The 25,741-nt window shown below is 39.8% G+C and overlaps 1 protein-coding gene across 1 annotated transcript in view; it reads right to left on the bottom strand.

Annotated features, from left to right (window-relative positions):
- The window catches only part of LRP4 (LDL receptor related protein 4), a gene marked incomplete at both ends in the record, with an annotated part of 105,941 nt that overhangs the window by 23,991 nt on the left and 56,209 nt on the right, over positions 1-25,741 (bottom strand). Inside the window, 14 exons of the mRNA XM_083356583.1 lie at positions 1,109-1,231; positions 2,026-2,202; positions 2,686-2,903; positions 3,882-4,038; positions 4,717-4,947; positions 6,991-7,116; positions 8,240-8,374; positions 9,964-10,089; positions 10,185-10,310; positions 10,419-10,538; positions 10,775-10,903; positions 16,796-16,912; positions 17,704-17,817; positions 18,426-18,542. Coding sequence (XP_083212709.1) covers positions 1,109-1,231; positions 2,026-2,202; positions 2,686-2,903; positions 3,882-4,038; positions 4,717-4,947; positions 6,991-7,116; positions 8,240-8,374; positions 9,964-10,089; positions 10,185-10,310; positions 10,419-10,538; positions 10,775-10,903; positions 16,796-16,912; positions 17,704-17,817; positions 18,426-18,542 — 2,016 coding nt within the window. The remainder of the gene's footprint in view (positions 1-1,108; positions 1,232-2,025; positions 2,203-2,685; positions 2,904-3,881; positions 4,039-4,716; positions 4,948-6,990; positions 7,117-8,239; positions 8,375-9,963; positions 10,090-10,184; positions 10,311-10,418; positions 10,539-10,774; positions 10,904-16,795; positions 16,913-17,703; positions 17,818-18,425; positions 18,543-25,741) is intronic.

The following is a 25,741-nucleotide window of genomic DNA, read 5'->3' as shown; positions in this document are numbered from 1 at the left end:
GTGAGAGCAAAGATAGCCTGCAATACTGTACTCTAACCACTGTGCCACCATGGTGCTTAATTAACAAATAAGTACAAAGCAAAAGGAAGTGAGCATATAATGTTGGAAGAAGTATTTTAGGAGTAGAAGAAAAAAGGACATGTTCTTAGATAAAACGTCCCTGTATGTAAGGACATGACAAGGTACATTAATTGGCAATTCCATCATTTAAAATATTAGGAAGAAGCATATGAACTTTGCTCGCTCAGACCCAGGACCCATCAGTGCCACTGCTAGCATTAGCTAGTCAGGTGCCTTTAGAAAGTCCGGAAAGAAAAAAATGAATCTAAAATTGCCCTTCCTTAATGCTTCTAGCAATTGACTTTCTTCTGCCTCTGATCCCATAGGTTCAATGTAATTTTTATAGCATTAAGGGTTGACAAACCAATTTTCCATTAATAAACTAACTTTAAAAATCGGTGGAGCCACAGGCTACTGTTGCATCTAGAGGCAAACTATTCTACAAACTATGTATTGTGTGGAAAAGCAATTGGTTGTGAACTGACAAATAATTTCATTGAGTGCTTGCAGTTCTAATATTATCTCTATCCAACTTCTCTCTACCATTACATTCTCAGTATTTTATAAACTTCCATAATCTTCCTAACCCAGCAGTCCTTTTAGTTGTTTGAGATACTTAGACCATCTTTTCTAATTAAGTAAGAAATCATATCAAATTAAGAAATACAAATCTTATTTCCCCAAGGCAAGAACTCCATCTTTCCTTGCAGAAAAGATACCCCAAGTCCTTTATCATGCCACCGGTGCTTTTCTGCAGCTGAACTTATTTGTTTGTTTTTTGTTTATAAATTTGGAAAAAATATATTCTATATTTTATATGGAAATTTGGAAAAACAGCAACAAAAAAAATCCAAATGTCATCCTCCCATCAATTTCATAAACACATTCTAATGTTGGCAATCTATTGTGATCACTTTCTCCACAACCCCTTCACGTGAAATTTACATTTTCATTTAAATGTAATTTTGCTAAAATTCTTTACTCTCTCTCTCATATATCTGGACACAGACATGTTACAAAGATACATAAACTCTTTAATTACACTTACTCTGGGCACAAGTATGGCTGCTAGTCTTCCGAAAACCTGTGGGACACGCACAGGTATAGCCCTTGTTATTTGGTAAACAGAGATGAGTACAGCCACCATTGTTGGTTCCACAGCGATTTCTCCCTGCTCGAATAGCCAAACAGATATTTTATATATATATATATATATATGTTCCACAGCGATTTCTCCCTGCTCGAATAGCCAAACAGATTTATATATATAGATATAGATATAGATACACACACACACACACACACACACACACACACACACATAGATACACCCATATAAGCACAAATACCATGACCTATATAGGGAAAAGAACCAGAGATATTCACCATGGACATATAAAGGATATATAGCCATTTACTTGTCATACTTTGAAATTAATCTGTGGTACAAGCAAACATATTGATAAGCCACTGATAACAGTATTAGACCAATGGCAATTTTAATTATATTGTGGACTATAATACTACCTGGATAGTAAAGTATGTATAAAATTAATGAAGATATTCATTGCAATTCAACATTTTTGACAATAGTAGAGATGGATTAATTGGGAATTTTTTTCCAGGTACATAGAAACATGCCAATAACAATAGTAATATAACAACCACAGTAATGAAAGATTATCATATTATACCATCATTTATGAATTTATGTGGTTAGCTGCTTGGCCATTGTTGCAAAGAAAATATTATACAGTAGCTACCCACTTATACCTGGGAATGTCTTTGGAAACACTGCATGTTTTCTGAATGTAGAGCACTAATCAAACAATTTGATTTGAAGCACTAAGACAATTTTTATATTCTATAAAGTGTTAAGATTCAGGATATATTTGCTTGTCAATATCTTGTGATAGAAAACTTGTCTTTTAGCAATAATATCTTGTTTTTTCTCTCTGCAGTTACCTGCCGGTTGGCGTTGGGGATGCAAAGTATGGATATCCATGGGGAAATGAAGCTTGTTACGGATGATCTCCTGATTTTTTCCAGTAAATTTGTTGGCACTGTTAATACTCTTGGTATGCCAATCTGTCCAGTACAGGCTATCTTCAAATACAGTGATAGCAAATGGATGTGGAAGGCCTGCAGCAAGAATCCAGTAAAAGCAGATGAAAAGGTTATGGTCACCCTTTACTGTTTCTAAAGGTTGCTTCTATCACTGAGCCAAAACAACAACAACAAACGTTTCTTTCTTTTAATAATACCTCCTAAACTAAGCAAATTTGCTGCTGGTTTCCGCTGCCTTAGTACTCTACATTGCCAGTTCTCCTGGAAATAAAGGCTAACATCACAGTGCAATTTGCTACTCGTATTGTATGTCCCAGCCATTGAGATTTTATAACTTGTTTATGAATTGGCAGATATCAACCATAAGTTATTGTTTTGAGAGTATTGCTGGCATTAGCGTGATGGGAAAACAGATATGGGACCAAAGTAAATGACTGATGATTTCAACTCCTGACATCAATGATCTGATTTGCTACACAGTATTATCTGAGTTACTCAGAGCATCCCTTAGCACTGTTGCTTGTCTAGTAAACAACAGTCCCAATTTCCTTATCTCACCTTGACTAATAACAGCCTTCCTGTTCTTTCCATCCAAATCAGCCCTCTCAATAACATGATGCTTGGCATCTACCCAGTACATCCGATGTCCTGCATAGTCAATAGTTAGCCCATTTGGCCAAAAAAGATGAGTGTCAGCAATAATGCGCCGATTGGAACCATCCATGTTAGAGTATTCAATACGAGGAGTGTTTCCCCAATCTGTCCAGTAGATGGTACTATTGGAAAAGAGGGGAAAAATGTGAACTGTGGAAGTTCCTTGAAAGGACAACAGATATTGCTCATCAAAACAGCCACTAGTTTAGCAATTTAAGGCTAAAGTCATAATACAACTGGAGGTGATAAAAGCAAACAAGGATAACAGATTCAGGCTATGATTATATAAGACCACAGTCTTTGTCGATCAACTATTAACCAGAATCTTTTGGCTTCACAAATGAGCACCTATATTGGCTTTCTTCATACTGAGTGCCCTCCAGATCAGGGGTTCCCAACCCGGTCCATGGACCAGTACTGGGCTGCAGCATGCCAGCAACTGGGCCACACAAAGAAGCAAAGCCCCATCCACGAGATGCAGGCAGCACATAAAAGCATGCACCCTCTGGTCCACGGAAAAAAACCTCTCCACGGAACTGGTCCTTGCTGGCCAAAAGATTGGGGACCTCTGCTCCAGATAGACAGTTAATTTTCCAGACTTTTAGCTGGCATGGTAGTTGCTCAGAATTCTGGGAGTTACTTCACACAACAGGAAGGTAATACATTTGAAAAGACTGATCTATGCTAATATAGCTTACATTACAGAACACAGGAGAATCCTAAGGCTATGAAAATAGTACATTAAGTTCCAGTAAATAAAAATATTTACAGGATATTCCAAGTTAAGTGTAGAGAAGATGATTTTTAGATTCCTTCTTGCATCTGCAGATCCTCTAAAATGGGAAATGAGGTGTCATCAGGTGCAACAAGCAAAAAAATCATAACAGTAACAACACGTTTGTAAAAATCACCAACACCTTCTTTCCCCTCTAGGGAAAATTGTCTTTAGTTTTCATGGTGGTTTTACATATGGAAGATGTTAATTCATTTGTAGAATGACAACTCTAGATTTGGCTCCAGGTGGCCAAATTGGAGTCTTCATTCAGCAAATGTCATCTGATAAATTAAGATAACAAGCAGTGAGTATATCTCATACTCACCCTTCCATAGGGTGAAGAGCAATTGCACGAGGTTTTTCTAGATTCTTCCAAAGAAGCACCTTACGATGCATTCCATCCAAATTTGCCACTTCAATGCGAGATGTCCCAGAGTCTGTCCAGTATAACTTGTCATGGATCCAGTCAATAGCTAGCCCACCTAGGACCCAGAGGAAGGAAGAGTGTGACAAGTAATGGCTGTTCAGGAATAGTCCCATTGAGCCATGACTAAGGCTAGCCTGTTCTATAAAAGGAAAATGGAAACAAGGGTTTTTTTCCCCCTCTTGTCATATAAATCACTAAAATATTTAGGTAACTATTTGAACTATCCATTATGCCCATTATGCCCAAGATGCAGATGTAGATATATACACATGCGTGCGTGAGTGCATGTACGCATGTACACACACACACACACACACACAGAGAGAGAGAGAGAGAGAGAGAGAGAGAGAGAGAGCGCTATAAGCCACACTTGATTTTTGAATGGCATGGTGCACTTTGAAATCCAAACGGAGATAGGAGAAAGAGTAATATAGGCCTGATTTAGATTTAAATTTAATTGAAGATCAAGTTAAGTACAATTCATTTTATTTTATCTTATGCTTCTAATAATGTTCCTCTTCTTCCCCAGTAAAACATATGATTGGTGGTTACTATGGGGGAATTCTGAGGGCTGCAACGAGGTCTACTCTGAATACTCAGGTTATGCAATTTTAGAGTTGCTTCCGTGAAGATAGGCAACATACAAGTTTGACAGATAAATAGAAAAAAATAAATACATTTTGCTACATACAGAGCTGCCAGTTTTACTTCTGAAACCACTGAAGACATTTACCTGGACTTTCCAATCCAGTAGACACCACTTCCTCCACATTGCTACCATTTAGGTTGGCCCTCATAATGCGGTCCAGTGTGACATCAGACCAGAATACTAATTCCTTGCTATGGTGGAAATCCAGTGCAATAGCATTTTCGAGGTTGTTCAGAAGCAAAGTGTACTCGGAGCGGTGGGGTAAGACCTGCCGGATATCAATCCGATTGGCAAAAAGCAGCACAGGTTCTGGCCCTGAAGGATACATGCACAGAGATGTGAGAAGACTATTTCTTTGGACATCAGTGAGATTATAAGGGCAGCACAGAATCAGTTCACAGATAGAAAACAAACATAAAAACATTATATGTAGGCACATTCACTCTGTTTAGAATAAAGGTAAAGGTAAAGGTTCCCCCGCACATGCGTGCTAATCGTTTCCGACTCTAGGGGCCGGTGCTCATCTCCATTTCAAAGCCGAAGAGCCAGCTCTTGTCCGAGGACATCTCTGTGGTCATGTGGCCGGCATGACTAGACGCCAAAGGCGCACGGAACGCTGTTACCTTCCCACCGGAGTGGTCCCTATTTTTCTACTTGCATTTTTACGTGCTTTCGAACTGCTAGGTTGGCAGAAGCTGGGACGAGTAACAGGCGCTCACTCTGCTACACGGCACTCAGGATTCGACCTGCCAAACTGCCGACCTTCTGATCGACAAGCTCAGCGTCCTAACCCACTGAGCCACCGCGTCCTCTGTTTAGAATATAAGCTTATATACTGTAGTTCCCTCCACTGTATTTTATTTGATAATTCGGCAGTTTGTTAGAAATGTGGGAACCAGCATTCCTGAAAAGTGATTGTTCAGTAAGTGGCTTCTGTGCACGGATGGTATCATCCCCAGCCTTTTTGTTTTTGCTGTTATCTGAATCTGTAGTTCTTGCCCTGGGATTTAGTCTTTTCCTGGGATCTTTACAGTTACATTTTTATCTGTTTCTTTGTGAAATTTATATACTACCTTAGTCCAGTTGACCCTAGGAGGTTTACAGTAAAATACAGTCATAATAGTAATAATAACAGAAAACAGTATATCAATAAAATATAATTTATTGCCTCCAGAATCAATCCTGAAGGGCTGCCCATAAAAACAGACTTTTCTAACATTCTGAAAAGCCATATGAATGCTATCCTCACATAACCCGGCTTCTCAAAAATCAGATAATTCCTTATCAAAGGTGTATAAAAAGCTCTGTCATAGAATATTTCTGTTCATGGTCAGATCTCTTCTAGAACAGGGGTCCCCAACCCCGGGTCTGTGGATCAGTACCGGTCTGTGGCATGCCAGCAACCGGTCCGTGCAAACAAGCAAAGCCCCATCCATGGGATGGAGGCACCACAAAAAAACAGGCCCCCTCCAGTCCGCGGAAAAACCTCTCTCCACAGAACCGGTCCCTGGTGCCCAAAAGGCTGGGGACCTCTGTTCTAGAATATCCAGAAACGACCCTCTGCAAGCAGGGGTTGAGAATAGAAAGGAACTCAAGGTAGACTGGACTTAGATGTCTTGTGGGTGTGAAGCAGACATGTCAAACTCAAGGCCTGCTTGCCAGAACCGGGCCATGATGAGGAGCACTGCGTGAAAAAGCCAGCCGGGCAGTGAGTGAACACATGGGGGAGGCAAGGGGAGAATATAAGAGGAGGGGGTTTGGAAGGAAGGAGGGGGGAGAGAAGGCGATAGGGAGGATAGGAGAGGCTTCTGTGGGGCAAGGCTGAGGGAGAGAAGGGGACAGCAACTGGCCTTTTCAGGGCAACCACAATGCTGATGTGGCCCTCAATGAAATTGAGTTTGACATCCTTGGCATGAAGGGACTCATGACTGATGATGCGTTTGACCCCTCCCTTGGGCTCAGCCTTGTCATCTCCTACAGAACCAATATTATCACATTTTTTATTTTTAAAAGAGGCATGCAGCTGAAGATAGAGGGGGAAAAAACCTCACAAAATACTAGTCTAGCTTTTTCCAACCTAATCTTGTCTAAAAGTGTTGGACTGTAACTCTCATCAAATCTAGTAAACACATCCCAAAATATATTGTCAATGGAATAATGGAAGCTATATTCCAGTGTAACTAGAGTCATCAGGCTGTGGAAAAAATAGACTAGTCTGTTAGGCAAGCAGCAGTTGAAAATTAAATATCATGGAGAAACGGAAGCCGTGAACTAAGCCAGCAGTCATCCACCAGGCACATGGATGGATTCTAAGCCCTGAATGATCCCCAGTGCCTGGAGCTGAAGACTCTTTCTTACCCAGGGCTTTGCAGCTACGCTTGTCTGGGCGAAGCTCATAGCCTTGTTCACACCAGCACTGGAAACCACCCTCACTGTTGGTGCACCCCTGACTGCAATAACCTTCCTCTGCACATTCGTTCACATCTGGAATAAGAAAAGAATAAAGAGTACGAAACTAAAGAGAAAAGGGTAAATAGGTTGGTTTTGGTTTCCACACTTTGATGCCTGTTTGTTTATTTTAAAGATGTATATATTTATCTGTCTTGTAAAACACAACTCTAGGCAACTTATAAAGGTAATAAAACCAAAACAGTAAAAGATAACCCAAAATGTCAAGCTCTTAATTCAGCATCTCCAATCCATCAATCTACACAAATTGTAAGATATATGTAAGATATAAATGCTTGTTAACTATTTAGATTACCTTGCTAGGCCCCAAACATGGGACAAATCTTTATTTCCTGTTTCAGCCTAACCGAAGGCCATCGACAGGCAGTAGTCACAACAGTGACAGCTCATATTTGTGTAAATTTTTTTAGATTGCTAACAAAGAATTAAAGGGAGACTGATATGCATTTCAAACTTATTTGTTTTCATCAGTCAGCCATACTGTTCTGAGATTCGAACCTGGGCTGATTGCACATTAGGCAGTTGTTTTTACCTCTAGGCCACAAGCTCTATCTCCCTTTGTTAGCTGAGAAGCAAGGGAGATATGTGTTAAATGCTTGTTAACTATTTAGATTACCTTGCTAGGCCCCAAACATGGGACAAATCTTTATTTCCTGTTTCAGGAAATATAATGAATATAATAAAAAAAACCTTTCATGACCCTGGAATTCTTTTTTTTCTTTGCCCTGTTACCTTCATTCTATGAATGTAATAGGATAATGAGAAAACAAAGTCAAACTACCTGATTTTCTACTGTAGGTGCTTTGAAACAAGGCCATTACTGTATATGCAGCTACTGGTTTAAATCATAATTTTTTTTCTGAAATTCAGAAAATTCTTTTTCCAATGGAATCTTCCCCATTTTTCTATTGATTCTACCTTGCTTTTTTTTTTAAAAAAGACTAAGATTGATAAAGGGCCTTTGATTGATAGTGTTGGGATCAGTGGTTAGGAAGCACCAATACAAATAAGAAAGTCCCACATGCAGTAATTATACAGTTGAACTTGGTTAATGCCACTGCCTGTCAGTGCTATGACTTTGGCAAGGACAATTTCACTCCTAGTCATACAGATGCTCTTAAGTGTCCAGGCTGTTTACCATGACATGATCTACCATCCTCCAGAAGCCTGTATCCTGTATGGCAGGTACACTGAACTATCCCACGAATCATCTGGCATTTCTGGGCACAGTCCCCATTATTGACATTACAATTTTCCTCTCCAGTTCGTGGACCTGTGAAAAGATCAGAGATAGAAAATGGTTACAACACAGCCATTCTTTCAGAATTTTTCTCTTATCTAGAACAAATTATGAAAACTACCTAAAGTAGTGGTCAGGAGGGAAAAGAGGACTTTTGTGTTCTCAAGTGGAAAAAGAGACCCCATATTTCACACAAACAATGGCTCCTCATTTGTCAAGAAATGAATAATTCCTATATTTTGGCTGAGCTTAGCTTGGCTCTTCCATATATACCTGGAATGCCTATTGTTCCACAAATAGTCTGCTCTCTTGCATCCACAAAAACAACCCAGAAAAGACAGAATAGGGTTTGATAAGTTAATAAGTAAAAATGCCAGAATAGGTCATCACTTCAACATTCAGAATATTCTTACAGCCTGTCCTCAATTTATAACTGTTCACTTAAGGATCCTTTAAATTAGAAAGGGTGTTTTACAGCATAAAAAACACATCCTGGTCATTGTAAAACATTAACATACACATACACACACTGCACCGGTCATGCAATCATTAGCTAGGTGCTGGGCAACCTATCTGCAAGCTGTTATAACTGGTTGCCAAGCACCCGTGATCACGTGACTGCCATTTGCAAACCTCTCTGCCAGTTTCCCCAAAACATCAATGGGGAAATGAGCAGGGAAGGTTGCAAGTTGATGCTACCTGCTGAGAGGACTCCCTCTCATCTCTGGGGCTGCCTGAAAGAGCTTCCTGCTGTAGGACCTCAGCTTCGAGCAAACAGCCATGAAGAATTTCAGCTCCATGCTAAGAGGCATGGAGCGGAAATCCTTTGACAAGGAGTTCTTTCAGCCAGCCCACCCCCCCCCCCAGATGAAAGGAAGCCAAAATCCAAGCAAGATTTTCAGCCACTGAACAGGCAGCATGGGAAGGTAAGGAGTGCAGAGCATGGGAGTGGGCGAGGCACTGGGAGACCCAGTACAGGCTGTGCACAAGTGCCTACTCCTTTGGGGGCTGGAAATCCTTCTTGGATTTTGGTAGGGAGACTATTCAGTTCCTGAGCAGAGAGACACTCACATGCTGCCTGCTCTGCATCTCCCTGAGTCTTCCTCGCCCCCTTGAGGCAACTGCACTCCTTATCTGGCATTTCGTACCTAAACCTCCATCTGCTTAACAACCCACAAGATCACTTAACCACCACAAATATTGGGAGTGCTGAGATTGAAGATGTTGAGTGACTGAGTTCAATGACCGAGATTCTAGTGGCAATTATGGCTGTAAGTCAAGGACTACCTACATCTTTTTATTCTTGAGTTTGGTACCCAAAGAAGCACAACTAGCTAATTCAGAATGCACTATTCGAGGGGGGGGGGAAGTGTTCTTTTTGGTGTTGTATATCTCACTCAGATCAGCTAATCTGAGTAGATGTACAACACTGAAATGAAAACTCCTATTTTTTCCTTGAACAGTGCACTCTGAATCTTCAGAGAAACTGAGGTCAAGACCCTCTTTTTTCTGTCTTTTATATGATGATGAGAGACATCCCTACAAATACATCTGTTGTTTTTTAAAATTAACTTGAAATCAATTGTGAACACCCATACTGAAGTTGGTATGAGGCAACTTACGGCAGTTTTGGGCAGGGCTCTCATCACTGCCATCTCCACAATCATTGGCGCCATTACACAGCTTCCGTTGGCCAATGCAGCGCCCATTTCCACATAGAAATTGGTCAGGGGAACATTGTGGGATTCCTGAATGAAGATTTTTTTCAAAATTATAAAACTGACAGCTGAACTTAGCACAGACTCTAGCGCAAAAAAAAGGCATTCAATTGTACAATTTTTACCCGAGTCCTCACAGTCTTCTTCATCACTGTAATCAGAGCAGTCACCTTCCCCATCACAGCGCCAAGACAGCCGGACGCAGCGGCCAGATTTACATCGAAACTGGTCAGCTGTGCACATAGAGGTAGCTGAAGAAATAAATATGAACAAGAATTTCAAAATGGTTTCACAACACGTTTTTCTATTACCTTATTGCCCCTAAGCTGGACCTGATTAACAAGTCCCAGGTTACTCACTGCAGTTTTTCTCATCCGACTGGTCATCGCAGTCAAAATCACCATCACACCTCCAGCCAGCATTAATGCACAAGCCACTGTTGCACATGAACTCTCCAGAGCGGCAAGGCTGGTGAGAGGCTATGGAGATAAACAATATATGGTAATTTACACTCTAATTCAGCCCAAACTAAGCCCAAGAGATTCAATTTTCTATCTGGAGGGAAAGCTGAAAAGCTTCTGTTTTGAATATTGGAATGACAGAGGCCCATTACAAATTTTCTCTGTTACTCCTAACATGAAGCACATCTGACCTAAAAACAACACAGCAGTGCCATTTGATCTGAGTCAGCAGGCCCTTGCTGCAAGTAACTTACAGCAATCAGATTCATCAGACCAATCCCCACAGTCATCATCTCCATCACAGTGGTAAATGTCCAGGATACAACGCCCGTAGGCACACTGGAATTCCTCCAGGCTACATGTTGCTGTGGGAACATCTGATGCTAAAAGGGGAATGAAAAAAATAAAGGTTAAAAAGAGATTCCCTAAACTGTTCTGTGATTCTGGTGATGCACAAAATAGAAATCAATAGCAATTAGACTTACATACTGCTTTATAGTGTTTTACAGCCCTCTCTAAGCATTTTACAGAGTCAGCATATTGCCCCCAACAATCTGGGTCCTCCTTTGACCGACTTCAGAAGGATGGAAGGCTGAGTGAACCTTGAGCCAGTGAGAATCGAATTTCTGGCAGTGGGCAGAGTCAGCCTGCAATACTGCATTCTAACCACTGTGCCACCATTGCTCCTAGCCAAGCAAATAGAGTGGCAAGCATCATGCACAAGCTTTCACTACACTGAAAGTTATCAAACACTAGCAATAATTAGCCCTCTGCCCCCCAAAAGCCTATTTTGAACAGAATATTTGTTGCTTCATAAAAATCCACAAAAAGATCCACATAAGATCTTCCACCATTCTTTAAGATTATTCCATGTCACAGCCTAGGAAATATAAATTAGGAAACTGTCACATATTCAAGCTACTTATATTGAATAGCATAGATCTTATGTCTTATCATAAGCTTACCTATCAAGATGACATCATGCATAGAATTAGCCAGTGCTTTTTTTGTAAAAGAGAAAGGTGCTGGAACTCACACATGTCATACAACCCGCCTTGCCTACCCTACAAGGTTCCATCCAAAAAAGGTGCCGGAACTCTGTTCTGATTCCGTTCTAATTCACATTGAAAGCTGATGGAGGCATACACAAGGTTCTCTTTATACACTAAAGTGCAACAGGGATTATGCAATTGAAAAGCAGCCTTTGTGAATATGAAACACACTTTATGAATGTGGACAATAACAAAATCCACGAAGCAAATCAACACAGACACTTCCATAATAAACAAAGAAATACCACATGTCAGTAGAGTTACTGCATATTCAGTTCCACCACTGATTTTATCATATGTTGATTGCAATTACCGGTATTACGTATGCACTCTCATGTGAAGACTCATTTGTGACTGACCACAAGCATTCCAATGGCTTTTCTTGTGTTCAAGAGAATGAGGGCATGGTGTTCTCCAAAAGCCTAAAGAGCAGGTTAACCTCTAAGATAGCTTCCAGGCAATACAAAGCTATAATTTTCTGTGTCTCTGGAGATGACTATGCAAAAGTTTGCAATTAGCCAAGTTGTACAATTGAACAGAGGAACTGTTCATTTGAGGATTTTGTTCTACCAATGCTCTTAAGCATAAGTCACCATGAATTGCTGTGGCGAGCCTTTGAAGAGTACCATTTATCTCAAAATGATGCCAGGACAAACATCTCCCTGTCTCTCTGTTTTGTAGAAGAATTCTTCCTAGGCACATATAACATTAGTGCAGAACTCAGTTTAATTTAAGACAAAAAAATGTACGATGCTGCCCTTTCGCAAAGGCAATTAATTCCAGGGAACAGAATTCTTGGTGTTAAACATCAGCAGCCTGTAGAACGCAAGGTTTTGAAAAATCACTACTGCAACAGAAGGGAGGCTTTGGAAGGACTTTCAGGCAGAATGACCCCAGCGAAAACATTCAGGTCCAAACTACTACAGCATCTGGGTCAAACTTTCTGGCACCGCACCTGTTTTCAATTACAAATAGGAAGAAGCAGGGGACAGAGAAGAGCACAAGATGTGGTCAAGTATATTTGAAATTGGGAGGCCCAGGACTTCTTAGCTAACTTGAGTGCCCCCTGGTTACAAATATGGAAATATACATCAAATTGACAATAATTATAATAACGGTTCAGCAGAGGTTAGAGGGTACCATGTTGGGAAAGGCTGGTTTAAACTGAGGGAAAATTTCTAGTTTGCTTCTGTGGTTTGTTTTTGTTTTTTAAATAAAGCATTAGACTTTTAAAAATATACAGGAGAGCTTGTTAATCTCACTGAACCCACGCCTCTAACACAGCTAAGTTTCTCAAAAATATATATACATATTTTAATAACCAGCAGGAAAAGCACATCCAATGGCAAGGGGAGAGTGAAATTGGCTTCCTCTCCAAGACTTTCCTGGCTCTGAAATCTTTACAGCTCTGGCTTTTTGCCAGCTCTCATTATCTCTGAAGATAAAAGACAAATCCCGCCCCACAGCAGCACCACCCCCAGGATTCCCCACCCTTGCCCTTCAGGAGCTGGACGCTTTTATTGTCTTCTCCCTCCAAACCTTTTGAAGTTTCCTCCTATCTAGAACATATTATGAAAAATGCCCTTGAGGCAGAACAGGGGGAGGAGAGTCTGCCTGTCTGCTGAGAATCCAGTTACTTTTCTGATATGGGAGCAAGGGCAGAAATAGAAAACTCAATGAAAACGTGAGCTAGTCTGGAAAGGGAGCAATTCCCAAAGGCTGGAAGCTGGTTTCCCTAATATTAATAAAAAGTAGGTAAAGGGGTCTTTGAAATGGATGACTCAAGTGCAACCAGACTGGGAGAAAGGCAACAAAGAGTGCTGGAAATCATTCATCCTCCAGATAACCTCCTCCAGTGTTGGGGTGGGGGTTGCCTATATAATGAAGGACACCCTCTCTGATCGTTTACTTTAATGTAGCCACTTTGTCGAGCAGACTTAAGTCTGGTTCAAAGTCCTAACAATCAGAAAACAAACGGGAACTCTCTCGATCCACAAGAAGATACCACAAGGCTATGAAATGAAACATGTAATACGCTTCACAAGGAGCTCCAATGATGTCACCACTCACAGAGTACTTTGTTCCTATTTCAAATGTATCATTTACCAGCAGGAAGACTCAAATCCAGGATGCTCCACTGGCACTTGCACAATATCTGCCCGACAGCTTAAAAATCAGTTCCCAATGGAAAGCCAACCGGTCGCACAATGCCCAGATATTGTAAGACATATAAATGACCCCACAAAAAAGTGCCAGGCTTTGAACTACCACATCAGCAATGGACAATCTTGAATTGGATTTGTACCTCACATGACATCTGCCAGGACTCTCTGAGTAAATGGGGCACAGTATCCTGCCCTTAGTGTGACTGCAGGGTCCCAGATTAAACTGTAGATCACATTGTGATTGGCTGTAAGCTGAGGGCGTGTACTGGTCCAGTTTCTGACTTTTTTAATGTAAATAATGCTGCGCTTCAGTGGTTAGATCAGAGGTCCCCAACCTTATGGGCACCAGGGGCCGGTTCCGTGGAGAGAGGTTTTTCCATGGACTGGAGGGGGCATGGTTTTGTGTGCTGCCTGCTTCCCATGGATGCGGCTTTGCTTGTTTGTGTGGACCAGTTGCTGGCATGCCGTGGCCCTGTACCAGTCCATGGACCGGGGGTTGGGGACCCTAGGTTAGATGGCCTGGACACTGATATTTGAACATATATCTTCTTGACCTTTGTATTTTATTGGGTTCTACTAATCTAGTTGATGAGCTTAAATGGACTCCAGAAGATGGTAGAGGACAGGAAGGCCTAGAGGAACATTGTCCATGGGGTCACGATGGGTCAGACACGACTTCACAACTAACAACAAGAACAATGAAAGTTGAAATGTTAATTGATATTGCTAGTCCATGTATGATATGCATATGCTAAATAAATCCTATTTTGAGCAAAACATTATTTCCAACATAACTCTGTTTCTGCATGGTTTTGATTAAGATTATGAATGGAAGTTGTGATACAGTCAATTTGCTTTCCTGCCCTATTTAAGACACCCATTATCACATGTAAAATCTTTTGTGTTTTACACCCAAATTACCTGCAGGGTTATCATTTGAAACCTAGGTTCTTTTATCTTTTATCCTAGGAAGTCCCACCCCAATAGAGGATGTTTACCAAATTAGACACCCCCTAATAATAAATTTAAAGCATGAATAGGTAGACTGGAGCAATCAATGAGCAAACAGAAAAATAATGGAAGCATATTAAAAATAACCCTTTAAAGGAAAAATATGAATAATAATAAAATTATGGATCAAACGAAGCAATTGCAGTGCAACTATATAAACCCATAATAAGCATTATATAAAAATAAAAATAATCAATACTTTAATGAATATTAGTATGGATCAGGAAAATATATATATAATTCCAATCTTTGCTCATTCAGCTTCTAGTATAAGCATATTTTAGCATTCCAAATATTTAAGCAGAAAGAAAAACTCTTATTCTACTATCCCAAAGGTCTCAAAGGCACTTTTGAGCTAGTGTTCAGATTTAAATAAAAATGACAAATGTTCAGCTCCAAAAGTTAGAAAAGTTCAGATCTAAAGAGGATTCCCCCCCCTGCCCCCACTGTCATCTTAGCAACATCAGAATAGAATAGTCTGTTTTGCCATCTTGGGAAGGGGGCTAAAAGGTTAGAGTTAGAAGGAATTCAGGAACTGTCCCTAATCATCCAAGAAGAATGTTGTCTTTTATCTGTGTCATGACTTTCATTCACTCTTTTATCACTTAGCAGCAAAGGCATGCCATCTCATGATCCGATTGGTTACTGTGCACCTGTTCACCTCCCCCCTTCATTGGTTGTTCATTACATCCTAAGGCCTACCAATTAAAAGTGACACTATATTGATGGATTGTTAGGTCAAAACATTGCAAACTTCTTTCATCCTTGCCTTCTTGATTACTTTTCACACATCTGGATTCTCCTATCATAACAAAGTTATAAAATCCTCCAACTCCTAATTTTCTGTTTTTGGATTCCACTCCATTCCTCCACTTACTCGATTATCTAGAGATAGCTAAGCTGTAATTTTCACCTTAGTGTCAAAAGTCTTATGAACACAGAGAGTCCTTGACTTTGAACCATTCATTTAGTGACTGGTCAAAGTTATAGAGGTGTTGAAAAAAGCAACTTGCAATTGATCCTATGGCTGTTGCAGCATCTACACAGCCACATGACAAAAATTAGGACACCTGGCAACCAGCACATATTTAAGACAACTGCAGTGTCCTGCAGTCATTTGCCGTCTTCCCAGACAGCTTCTGACAAGCAGTCAGTGGGAGAAGATGGAGTCTCTTAATGACCATACAATTCACTTAATAACTACAGCAAAAAAGAGCCGAAGAAGCTTCTTGGATGAGAATATATTTATATTCTCACTGATATACAGTAAAATTAATCAAAACTGATGCTAAAGTTCAAAATTACTGGAGTAGGATAAAAACAGTCTTGTGTTAAAATACCATTTGCTTGACATTTCAAAATACTGCATCATAATCGGGTTTCAGGATTGATTTTACAACAATTATGCAACATCAAATGTATTCAAACAACCCTAATATAAATTGGAGTACATGATATAAGAACTTGTTTAAATAGATAGGCAAGAGAAATCACAATTGAAAAAAATGAAGTCAGTTTGTTTTAAAAATGGAATTTAAAATTCTTGAATTTTTTTTAGGGGGAATTCTTCAGTGAAAGATCCGGTATGACTGTTTCCATTTATCAGAATCAATTTAAAAAAGCATTACTGTGGGAGAAGATGTTATTCTTTTAAGACAGAAATAAAAGAGCAGCATTAACAGCTGTAGTAACTGATACCCATGATCATTTCAAAGCTTAGAAGCAGATGCTTTTATCAAATGAGGGAAGGGTGATGTCATTTCAAGTAGCGCTTTTGACGGCAAACGCCTGGAGAGATTTGCACTACCGTATTTTCCGGCGTATAAGATGACTTTTTAACCCATGAAAATCACCTCAAAAGTTGGGGGGTCGTCTTATACGCCCAGTCGTCTTATACGCCGGAAAATACGGTACTCTTCTCTATTTTTTTAATCCTACACAGCAAGGCTCAGGCCAGTATCATGAAAGAAAAAACTGGCACATCTTCCCAGAAGCAGAACGTGGGGCTCAAATGCTAGAAGCGACAAGAAAGAGAGATGTTACTTACGGCAGTTCTCTTCATCGGACCCGTCCTTGCAGTCAGTGTCACCATCACAGAACCAGTGCTCAGCTATGCAGCTGCCATCACTGCAGCGAAACTCTTTGTCTGAACACTTCCTCATATCTGCAGCAGAAAGGATAGCTTAGGGGGAAATAGCAATAGCACTTAGACTTATATACCGCTTCATAGTGCTTTACAGCCCTCTCTAAGAGGTTTATAGAGTCAGAGTCAGCGTCAGCATATGGCCCCCAACAAGCTGGCTCCTCATTTTACTGACCTCGGAAGGATGGAAGGCTGAGTCATCTTTGAGCCTCTCAGAATCAAACTTCTGTCAGTAGGCAGAGCTAACCTGCAATACTGCATTCTAACCACCGCACCACCACCAGGGCTCTTCTCCTTCCCCTTCCCCTTCCCTTCCCTCAGTGCAAGTGAAAGTTCTTTAAAATCAATCATATCCCCAAACCTTCCAATATTGCAATTGTACAGAAAAATGACTGCTTGTTTAGTGTGGATTTGTACAGAGATAAACTGAGATTGTACTACAATATAGTTTGATGTGGCCTGGACGACTCCACAATTTCCTAACCCAGCAAGCAAAATATCTCATTTTCCCCCCATGGAGCCTGAAGCCTAGATGTATCCTAATCTCATCCCCACCCCCCAGTCCTCAAAGCCCCAGAAACTGTAATGTCAAACTGCAGTTGCAAATGATCAAGAAACGGGGAAAGGAATGAGCTTTCTTTAGGCATATTGTTCACAAAGAACAAAATATATGATCTTCAGTCCACCATGTTAGGACTAAAACCTATGCAAAAACTCTGTTCCAATCATCTGTGCTACAATTATTTTTTCCTCACGTCATTTGGCACTCCAAAATGCTGGATTTTGGTCCTATCACAACCAGGTTTACTAACCACATTGCTCATCACTGTTGTCTCCACAGTCATTGTCACCATCGCAGTGCCATAGACTGCGTATGCAGTATCCATTCTGACACGAGAACTCATCTTCCTCACATTCCCGGGGAGCTGCAGGAACACAACGCACAAAAAGATACATCAAACGCTGCATTGTGGTTTACTCAGCCAACAGAAGCCCGCCCCCCCCACACACACCAGATAATTTAGGAGTATCTATTAATGCAATTCTTCATTATATATTTATTCTGTTCATTTAAGTTAGCTGAACATATGATAAGACTATTTTAAAATAAAAGGAAACAAGAAAATACACGTCATTGAGAATACAACTGTTGGTAAGCATACTAAATAAATAGTCCAGGAAATATGTAATATTTATAAAATCCTGATCTCAGTGTAATGCAAATTTGAAAGCATAATTTGATCCATCTCTGGTTGGAATTCACCAACTAGAATTCAGGTAGCACAAGAACACAACTTTCAAATGTTTGCACAAATGTGTCTACCTACCAAAAGCCAAGTTTTGTAGTGCATCAAGGAACACCACAAACCAAATTACTGCGGCTAGAGCAAACCCACATAGCTGGGTATTTTTTTTTAGCATACACCATCTATTCTAACAGCTACTCTACTGCTTAATCATCTCTAAAAGCCGACTGCAGCTCCAACAGTGACATTCTGTTTGCTCTCACAAAATGATTGTGTGTTTAACGTACGGCAGTCCTGCTCATCAGAATCATCCTCACAGTCATTGTCTCCATCACAGACCCATGAGCGACGGATACATTTGCCATTGTCGCAGTGAAAATCCAGGGATGAACAAGTAGGCAGCACTGAAATGTAAGCAGAAGAAAAAACACACACACAACTAAGAACATTCAATAAATTGCCCTAGATTTACTTCCTAAATCATATACCCATGTGCCAAGGATGTAACACTACTACGACTAATTAGATTTAGTAATAATTAAAATATAAAATATTCTAATAATTATAATTGCAGTGAGAACCAGTTTGGTGTAATGGGTAAGGCCTCAGGCTAGGAAACCAGGAGACCCTGAGTTCTATTCCTGCCTTAGGCACAAAGCCAGCTGAGCTTGGACAGCCATTTTCTCTCAGCCCTAGAATAGAGGCACTGGCAAACCATTTCCAAATATGTTGCCAAGAAAACTGCAGGGACTTGTCCAGGCAGTCCCTGAGAATTGGACACAACTGAATGGAAGAAAACAATTATAATGTATAATTTAGAAATAATTATAATTACAATTAGCACCAGTAGTATTACTTATCATAAGTACGAAGGGATGGGAAATACTGCCATACTAATAACTCCCTAAACTTAATTCTTTTTAAGATCAGTTTCTACACTGAATAACAAGTAACAACTTGGTGATATCACTAAAAGCGAGCTAAAATTGTGCTAAAAGAACAGCCAAGTTCCCTTTACTGTGCCAGATAATACTGTTGTAGAGGTTACTGAAAGTGATGCCAACTTTCAGCTGTACTATAGTCAAATCAATTTTAGCCTATAAAATGGGAAGAAACAGTCAGTGCTCTCAATATGGTACTTATTTGAAACTGTGGTGAATTAAAAGAGACATGAATTTTCAAAGTAGGAACATAAGCCTTGGCCAACATCCTACACTTATATCTTATTTTGAACACTCACCCAGTTTCTCTGTATCTGTTAATTACTTCAGTCCTGAAAATCTCTCCCTCTCTCATTTTGCCTCGAACACTAGTCCACTTCTTCCAAAAACTGAAAATGCACTTATTTCTCCCTATCATGTTAAATTAAAACAACTTCTAAGTTCTCCACTGCCCGCCAAAGAGCACAAAACAGAATTGTCAGATTTTCCATTGCACACTTCCAAACTATAGTGCCGCAAAATATTTGGGAACAGATAAATCCAGTTTCCAGTGATCTGCACTCCGATGCATGGAAGGAGAAAGGCCTTTTATCTGAATTCGTAAGAGTCTCCCCCTCACTCAAAGAGGACAAAAAAAGCCTGCATCAAAATGCTGCCCCCTCCCATGATATACCTTCAATTACATCTTCTATCAGTTAATCAGTTGTAAGCCCTCAACTTACAAGAGTTTATTTATTGACCTTTCAAAGTTACAACGGCACTGAAAGAAAATGACTTATGACCATTTTTCACAGTTACAACCTTTCTAGCATCCGCATGATCATGTGATCAAAATTGGCACTTGGTTCATATTTATGACCATGGCTGTGTCCCAGGGGTCATGTGATCCCTTCTAGTGACCTTCTGACCAGCAAAGTCAATGGGGGAAGCCAGATTCACTTAACCAGGTCACTAGCTTATCAACTGCAGTGATTCATTTAACAACTGAGGCAAAAAAGGTCATAAAATGGGAAAATATCTCACTTAACAACAGAAATGTTGGGCTCAATTGTGGTCATACATCGAGGACTATCTGTAGCATTTCATGGTCACTGGATGTCTACAGGCCACTCTGAGCTGCTTTGGAGGTTCCTCCCCCTTTACTTTTTTAAAAAATGGAAATATATTTTATCCTGAGAGATCCTTTGAATGTTCCCACTTTGGAGGCCCAGTAGCACTCCTTTTTCTCTGAAGACAACATGCAAAAGGAAAAACTTATGTAACCTTGACATGTGGAAGTGAGAAACAAAACAACACTGTATTTAGCAGGTGAGATTCCCAAGCCCCTTGAAATTTTTAAATACCTTGGACAAGATTCTAAAAAAGCTTTTTGCTATCTTTCTGTTTATCCTAAATTTTGTTTGATACCCAGCATCTTCTCTACCATTGCAAGTCCCAAACATCCACACCATGGGTTTTTATTCCCCAGTATTTCCCAAATCTTACAGCCTATGCCAGAGGTCTGCAACCTTGACAACTTTAAGATTTGTGGACTTCAGCTCTCAGAATTCCTCAGCCAGGAATTGCTGGCTGAGGAATTCTGGCAGCTGAAGTCCACAAGTCTTAGTTGTCAAGGTTGCAGACACCTGGCCTATGCCAAATGAGGAGGCATCTCTTCCAAATGTTCGTACAATGCACCAAAGTTAGTATTTAACTTTAGACTTCCCTTTTGCATCTTCTTCACAGCTGTTATCATCGCCATTCAGTCAAATACAGGTTGTCCTTAACTTACAACCTGTTGCTTAGCAACTGGTCAAAGTTACGACAGAGCCCCCAAATGCTACTTATGACTCAGTTCCAAAGTTCTGATAGCCACACCCCCTAATCATGTGACAGCATTTTGAGCCCTTGGCAAACAGCCTGCATTTATAGCCATTTGAAGCATCTCATGGTCGTGCTTTTGCTCAAAACTATTTTCGGTTTTTGGCAAAAAAAACACCCCATAGCAAACAATGGGCTTGTTTTACACACCCATACATGATGACCTTACTTTACAATTCTCATGACTGATGACCATAATGAACAATCTGTTATAGTAGTAAGCCGAGGACTACCTTATTAAGCAAATCAAGGTAATCATTTCCTTACAGAAGACAGGCTAGAATTATTTTTACATGACATCTCTCTCTCTCCCGCTCACACATTGACTCTGAAAACTAGAAATGAATATCTTTCTGGTTGCTTCTGAACCTTCCTTTTTAGCATTTGGGGAGAATATTCTGGAAGAAAAAGAAACATGCTGAATATACGGCTTAGCCACTTGAACGTGTAGTTCCTAACCTAGAAGTCTCTTCAGTGGAACTAGAGGATCTTATCTCATTTAATTTCTTCCTCTTCCTTAGCAGCTTTGATTGGGCTCCCAGTGGAGCTGAGAAATTAAAATCGGTACAAGGGAAATCTATGCGGTATGTTTTATATAATTAATAGATAATCCTTTTTCCTTTTGATTAAGCAAGAAAAGATGTTTGGATTTTGCACCAGTCTCAAGCAACATGTGCACATTTGTTGCTCTATAAACTATTCATCTGAAAAGGCCTCCAATGTAGCACCAGTAAATTTCTACAATGAGTATGCCCATATATTGAATTAGATTAACTTGCCTCCCCCTCCCCATCTCTTTCTCTTACAATGTCATTCATAAAGGCTTCCTCTTTGGGTTGCAATAAATTCTTAACCTATGAGGACTGTGTTTTCAAGGGCTGCCAACTATTCCTAGAAGAAGAAAGAATTTTATACCTGGTAGCTGTGTTTTTCAAAGGAACAGGGTTTCCTTCAACTAAACAAGCAACAAAAAGAAACTCTTTCATCTCTGCCCAGTCTGCTGATATTATCTTACAGCTGTCATCATCTGCAGCAGTAGCCCAATAAACAGGAAGAAAGATGGTTTCTTTGCAAATAAATGGCCAATTTTGGATAGTTAGTGTTTCCAGTTTTCCAGTATCCTTACCCTGAAATTGCAGCCAGGAACTATCTGTTCAAAACTACTTTGGGATTTGTTTTAATTATGAAAAGCAGGTTTTAAAAGTTATAATAAACACACTAGCCATGGTTAACCCCACAGCCGCATTTTAATCATACTGGTTGAAATTATACAATACTTTGAGTCACAAACTAGTTAAGTACTGGTCAATCAAATGCTTAGCATTTGTGGCAACTTATCTAGGATCTGTCAACAGCAGCTTTCTCCAATACAGTGCCATCTAGGCTTATCTATACTGTAGTCTCTACCATCTTCAATCAACATGGCCATTAGTGAGAATGGTTTAACCTACAATTAGCTATACAGATGCCCTCTTTTCCTGTTCATTAATAACCAGGTTCATTCACAGTGCTGCAATTAAAGCAAAATTTTATCTGAACTTCAACATCTAATCAGGCTTGCACCAATCTGGTTTCCTTTAAGTATGGTGGGATTAAACTCAGAATTTCTAACTGGTATGACAATCAAAAGCTTCCTTATTCCAAAGAACAATCAATACTATGTCTGCCAGCTCGAATCAAGTTGTGCTTCAATTACATCAAGCAGCTATAGCTAATACAGGAAATGCTCTTTGTGGACTGTTTATTACCTCATGAGGAAACTGTTAATGTCAAATCCGTGTCAGGCACTACTAGAATATCTAGAGATGGTTAAAGGACAAACATTATTATGTACATGCACCATGGACAATCTTCGTAAGTCATAGTACAGTGTCATCTCTTTAATATCTATGACACTTCAATAAGTAGCAGTGTCTAGCTAAAATAATCTGGCCAAAGAAGCTGGCTGGTTGGTATTTGAATGGGAAACTACCCAACAGGAATACCCATATTAGAATGGAATGTTGGGGGGAAAAACCTTACAAAACAATGTCCAACCACTTCCATTATGTTGTCAAGAAAACTTGACTCAAACTTGAAGGAGGCTTTGCTTTTCTCCTGAGCATGGCTAAGTGGAGGATTAGTGCAATGTAGATCTCATTAAGTCAGGAATTATTGTGGCAGGAATACCAACTGCTCTGGAGTACAACAAATTGGAGAAGACTGAGCTAGTGTTGGACACAGAGTAGAGAATACAGTTTCACTGGTGTGATTGGCAGTCTAATGATAAAGCTAAATTGATTATTTCTAGCAATCAAATAACTGGGGAATCAAAAGGAATTTCCTATGCAGCAAATTTTCTTGTCAATTTCAGTTTAGGGGAAAAATAAGGAAGGCATGATAGAGGTGTACATATGATATGGTAAAGGCACCTAGAAATAAGTTTTTCCTAGAGCCCAAGGTGAAGCTGAATGACGGAAAGATTAGAATGTGTGAGACATCACAACTGGCCTTGATAGTAATCACAGATCTCCAGATAGTTAATCCTTAATTCACCCTTTGGTTAAACTGGCAGAAGACTCTCAGTTTGGTTAGTTTTGAATTCTTGTTGCAGATAGCAAGGAAGTCTTGAAGACAAGAGTTGATTTCACACTGCAGAGCAAAAAAAGTCAAGTCTCTCTCTCTTTCTCTCTCCCCCCCCCAATTAATTTCAGTTATTGGAATTTTGTTTAGCACAAGGGCCACTAACTGCTTATAGAGTCTATATCATCACTAACTTGTCAATAGTGCATATCCTTGCCCACAAATCCTACAGAAAAACCAGATAGTACCAATATCAACTACTCTTTTTTAAATGGATTGAAAAGCTAAGAGATGGCACATATATGTGTTCACAATACTCATTCTAGTTAAAATACTTTTTAAAATTAAATGCAGTAAACCTTATTTCCAGAATGCACTTTTATTTTGACAGCCTTCTTCATTTTGTCTTCTATTACAGATCCTTCCTTTTATCTGAATTGTTACCATTACAATATATTTATATTCCCCCTTTCCACCTGGAGCTTTATGAAACATACATAGCACTCCTTCTAATTTTTCCCCCAAAATCTGTGGGTGGGTTGAGTAAAATAAAATTCTTTTTGCGCCATTCCATCTCTTAACTTTTGATAACCACATACTCTGAAGTTGATGATTATTGTATAGCTATCACCGTGTAACCTAGTCTTCCCCAATCATGATTGGGTAAGATAAAAAGGTAAAAGTTCCCCCGCACATGCGTGCTAGTCATTTCCGACTCTAGGGGCCGGTGCTCATCTCCATTTCAAAGCCGAAGAGCCAGCGCTTGTCCGAGGACGTCTCCGTGGTCATGTGGCTGGCACGACTAGACGCCAAAGGCGCACGGAAAGCTGTTACCTTCCCACCGTAGTGGTCCCTATTTTTCTACTTGCATTTTTACATGCTTTCAAACTGCTAGGTTGGCAGAAGCTGGGACAAGTAACAGGCGCTCACTCTGTTACGCGGCACTCGGGATTCGACCCGCCAAACTGCCGACCTTCTGATCGATAAGCTCAGCGTCCTAACCCACTGAGCCACCGCATCCCTTTGGGTAAGATATTTTCACCATAACTCCCCTATTCCCTAATAGCTGACAATGCTGGGTTGGATTAATGGAAAATGTAGCCCAACACTTTGAAAAGAAGATCAATGTTTGCCCGATTGGATAATCTGGATCACAAATTTTTTGAATATTATGTTCCCCATAAGAAATCTTAAATGCTTTTTTAAATACTCTTTCCTTTGCTCCATAGAGAGAAATGAATGGGTCAACTCTGGGGTAAGGCAGTACTGTATGCGTGCCCCCTGCTGCTGCCAGAAATTAAATTTACATTTGCAGTTTAAGTAATCTAATCTTTATATGATGATGAAGATTCCACAAACCTAGGACTGACTTCCAAAATCTCACTGGAGAGGAAATTGCATTTATTCATAGCAGCACCCTGACAACTTGAGCCCTGGAAAAAACTGTAGATATAATTCATTTGTGTCTATACTTTTTCCAGCTCGGAGACAGCCAGGCAACCAAATCTGAAGCATTTTAAAAAGCTCAGTAAAGACATGCACAGACATCAACTGTTACTTTCCTGAGTCACAAAAAAGCCAAATTCAAGTTCAATATATTTTTTCTTTAGATACGAAATATGCTAAGCAACACAGCTAATGTATATCATCTTTCATTATTAATCATGCAAAACAATGCCTTTAGTTAGGGTACTAGTCCCTTAATTAAGAAAGTATGAATAGATTATTTTTTCCTTAATAATAATCTGTTATGATCATTTTAAAAAATGAAAGATGTTTATGAGGAAAATATGTCAGAAAAAAATGACACGCATGTACAAAAGATCTAGAAATAAAAGCAAATTTCACACCAATTTCCCTCAAATCCCCCCAGACTGTCATCAAAATCACGCTTATCATTTGCAAATACCTTAGACAAATCTTGAAACAAAGATGATGGGTGTGGGAACATTTCTCTCTCCCCCCCCCTTGTGTTGACAAGTCCAAATGTGTTAGAGTATATTTCCCATCATTCCTGGCCATTAACACATTTAGAAAGTGCATGGCAGCAAGAGCAATCTAAACAATAGGGAAGAACATCGGTATTTTATATCAAGATTCCCATAGATTCTTCCTGATAAGCAGAGTTTGAGAATACACACTTACTAAGGACACAATTCAGTCAACAGACAAGTAAATATTTGTTTCATGTGTTTGCTGACCTTCCTATTTAATGGAGAACATGTCTCAACTCAGCTATG

This window comes from Vipera ursinii (genome assembly GCF_947247035.1).
Source record: "Vipera ursinii genome assembly, chromosome: 1".
In the NCBI taxonomy this organism is placed as follows: Eukaryota; Metazoa; Chordata; class Lepidosauria; order Squamata; family Viperidae; genus Vipera; species Vipera ursinii.
This window is presented reverse-complemented; position numbering and strand designations above follow the sequence as displayed.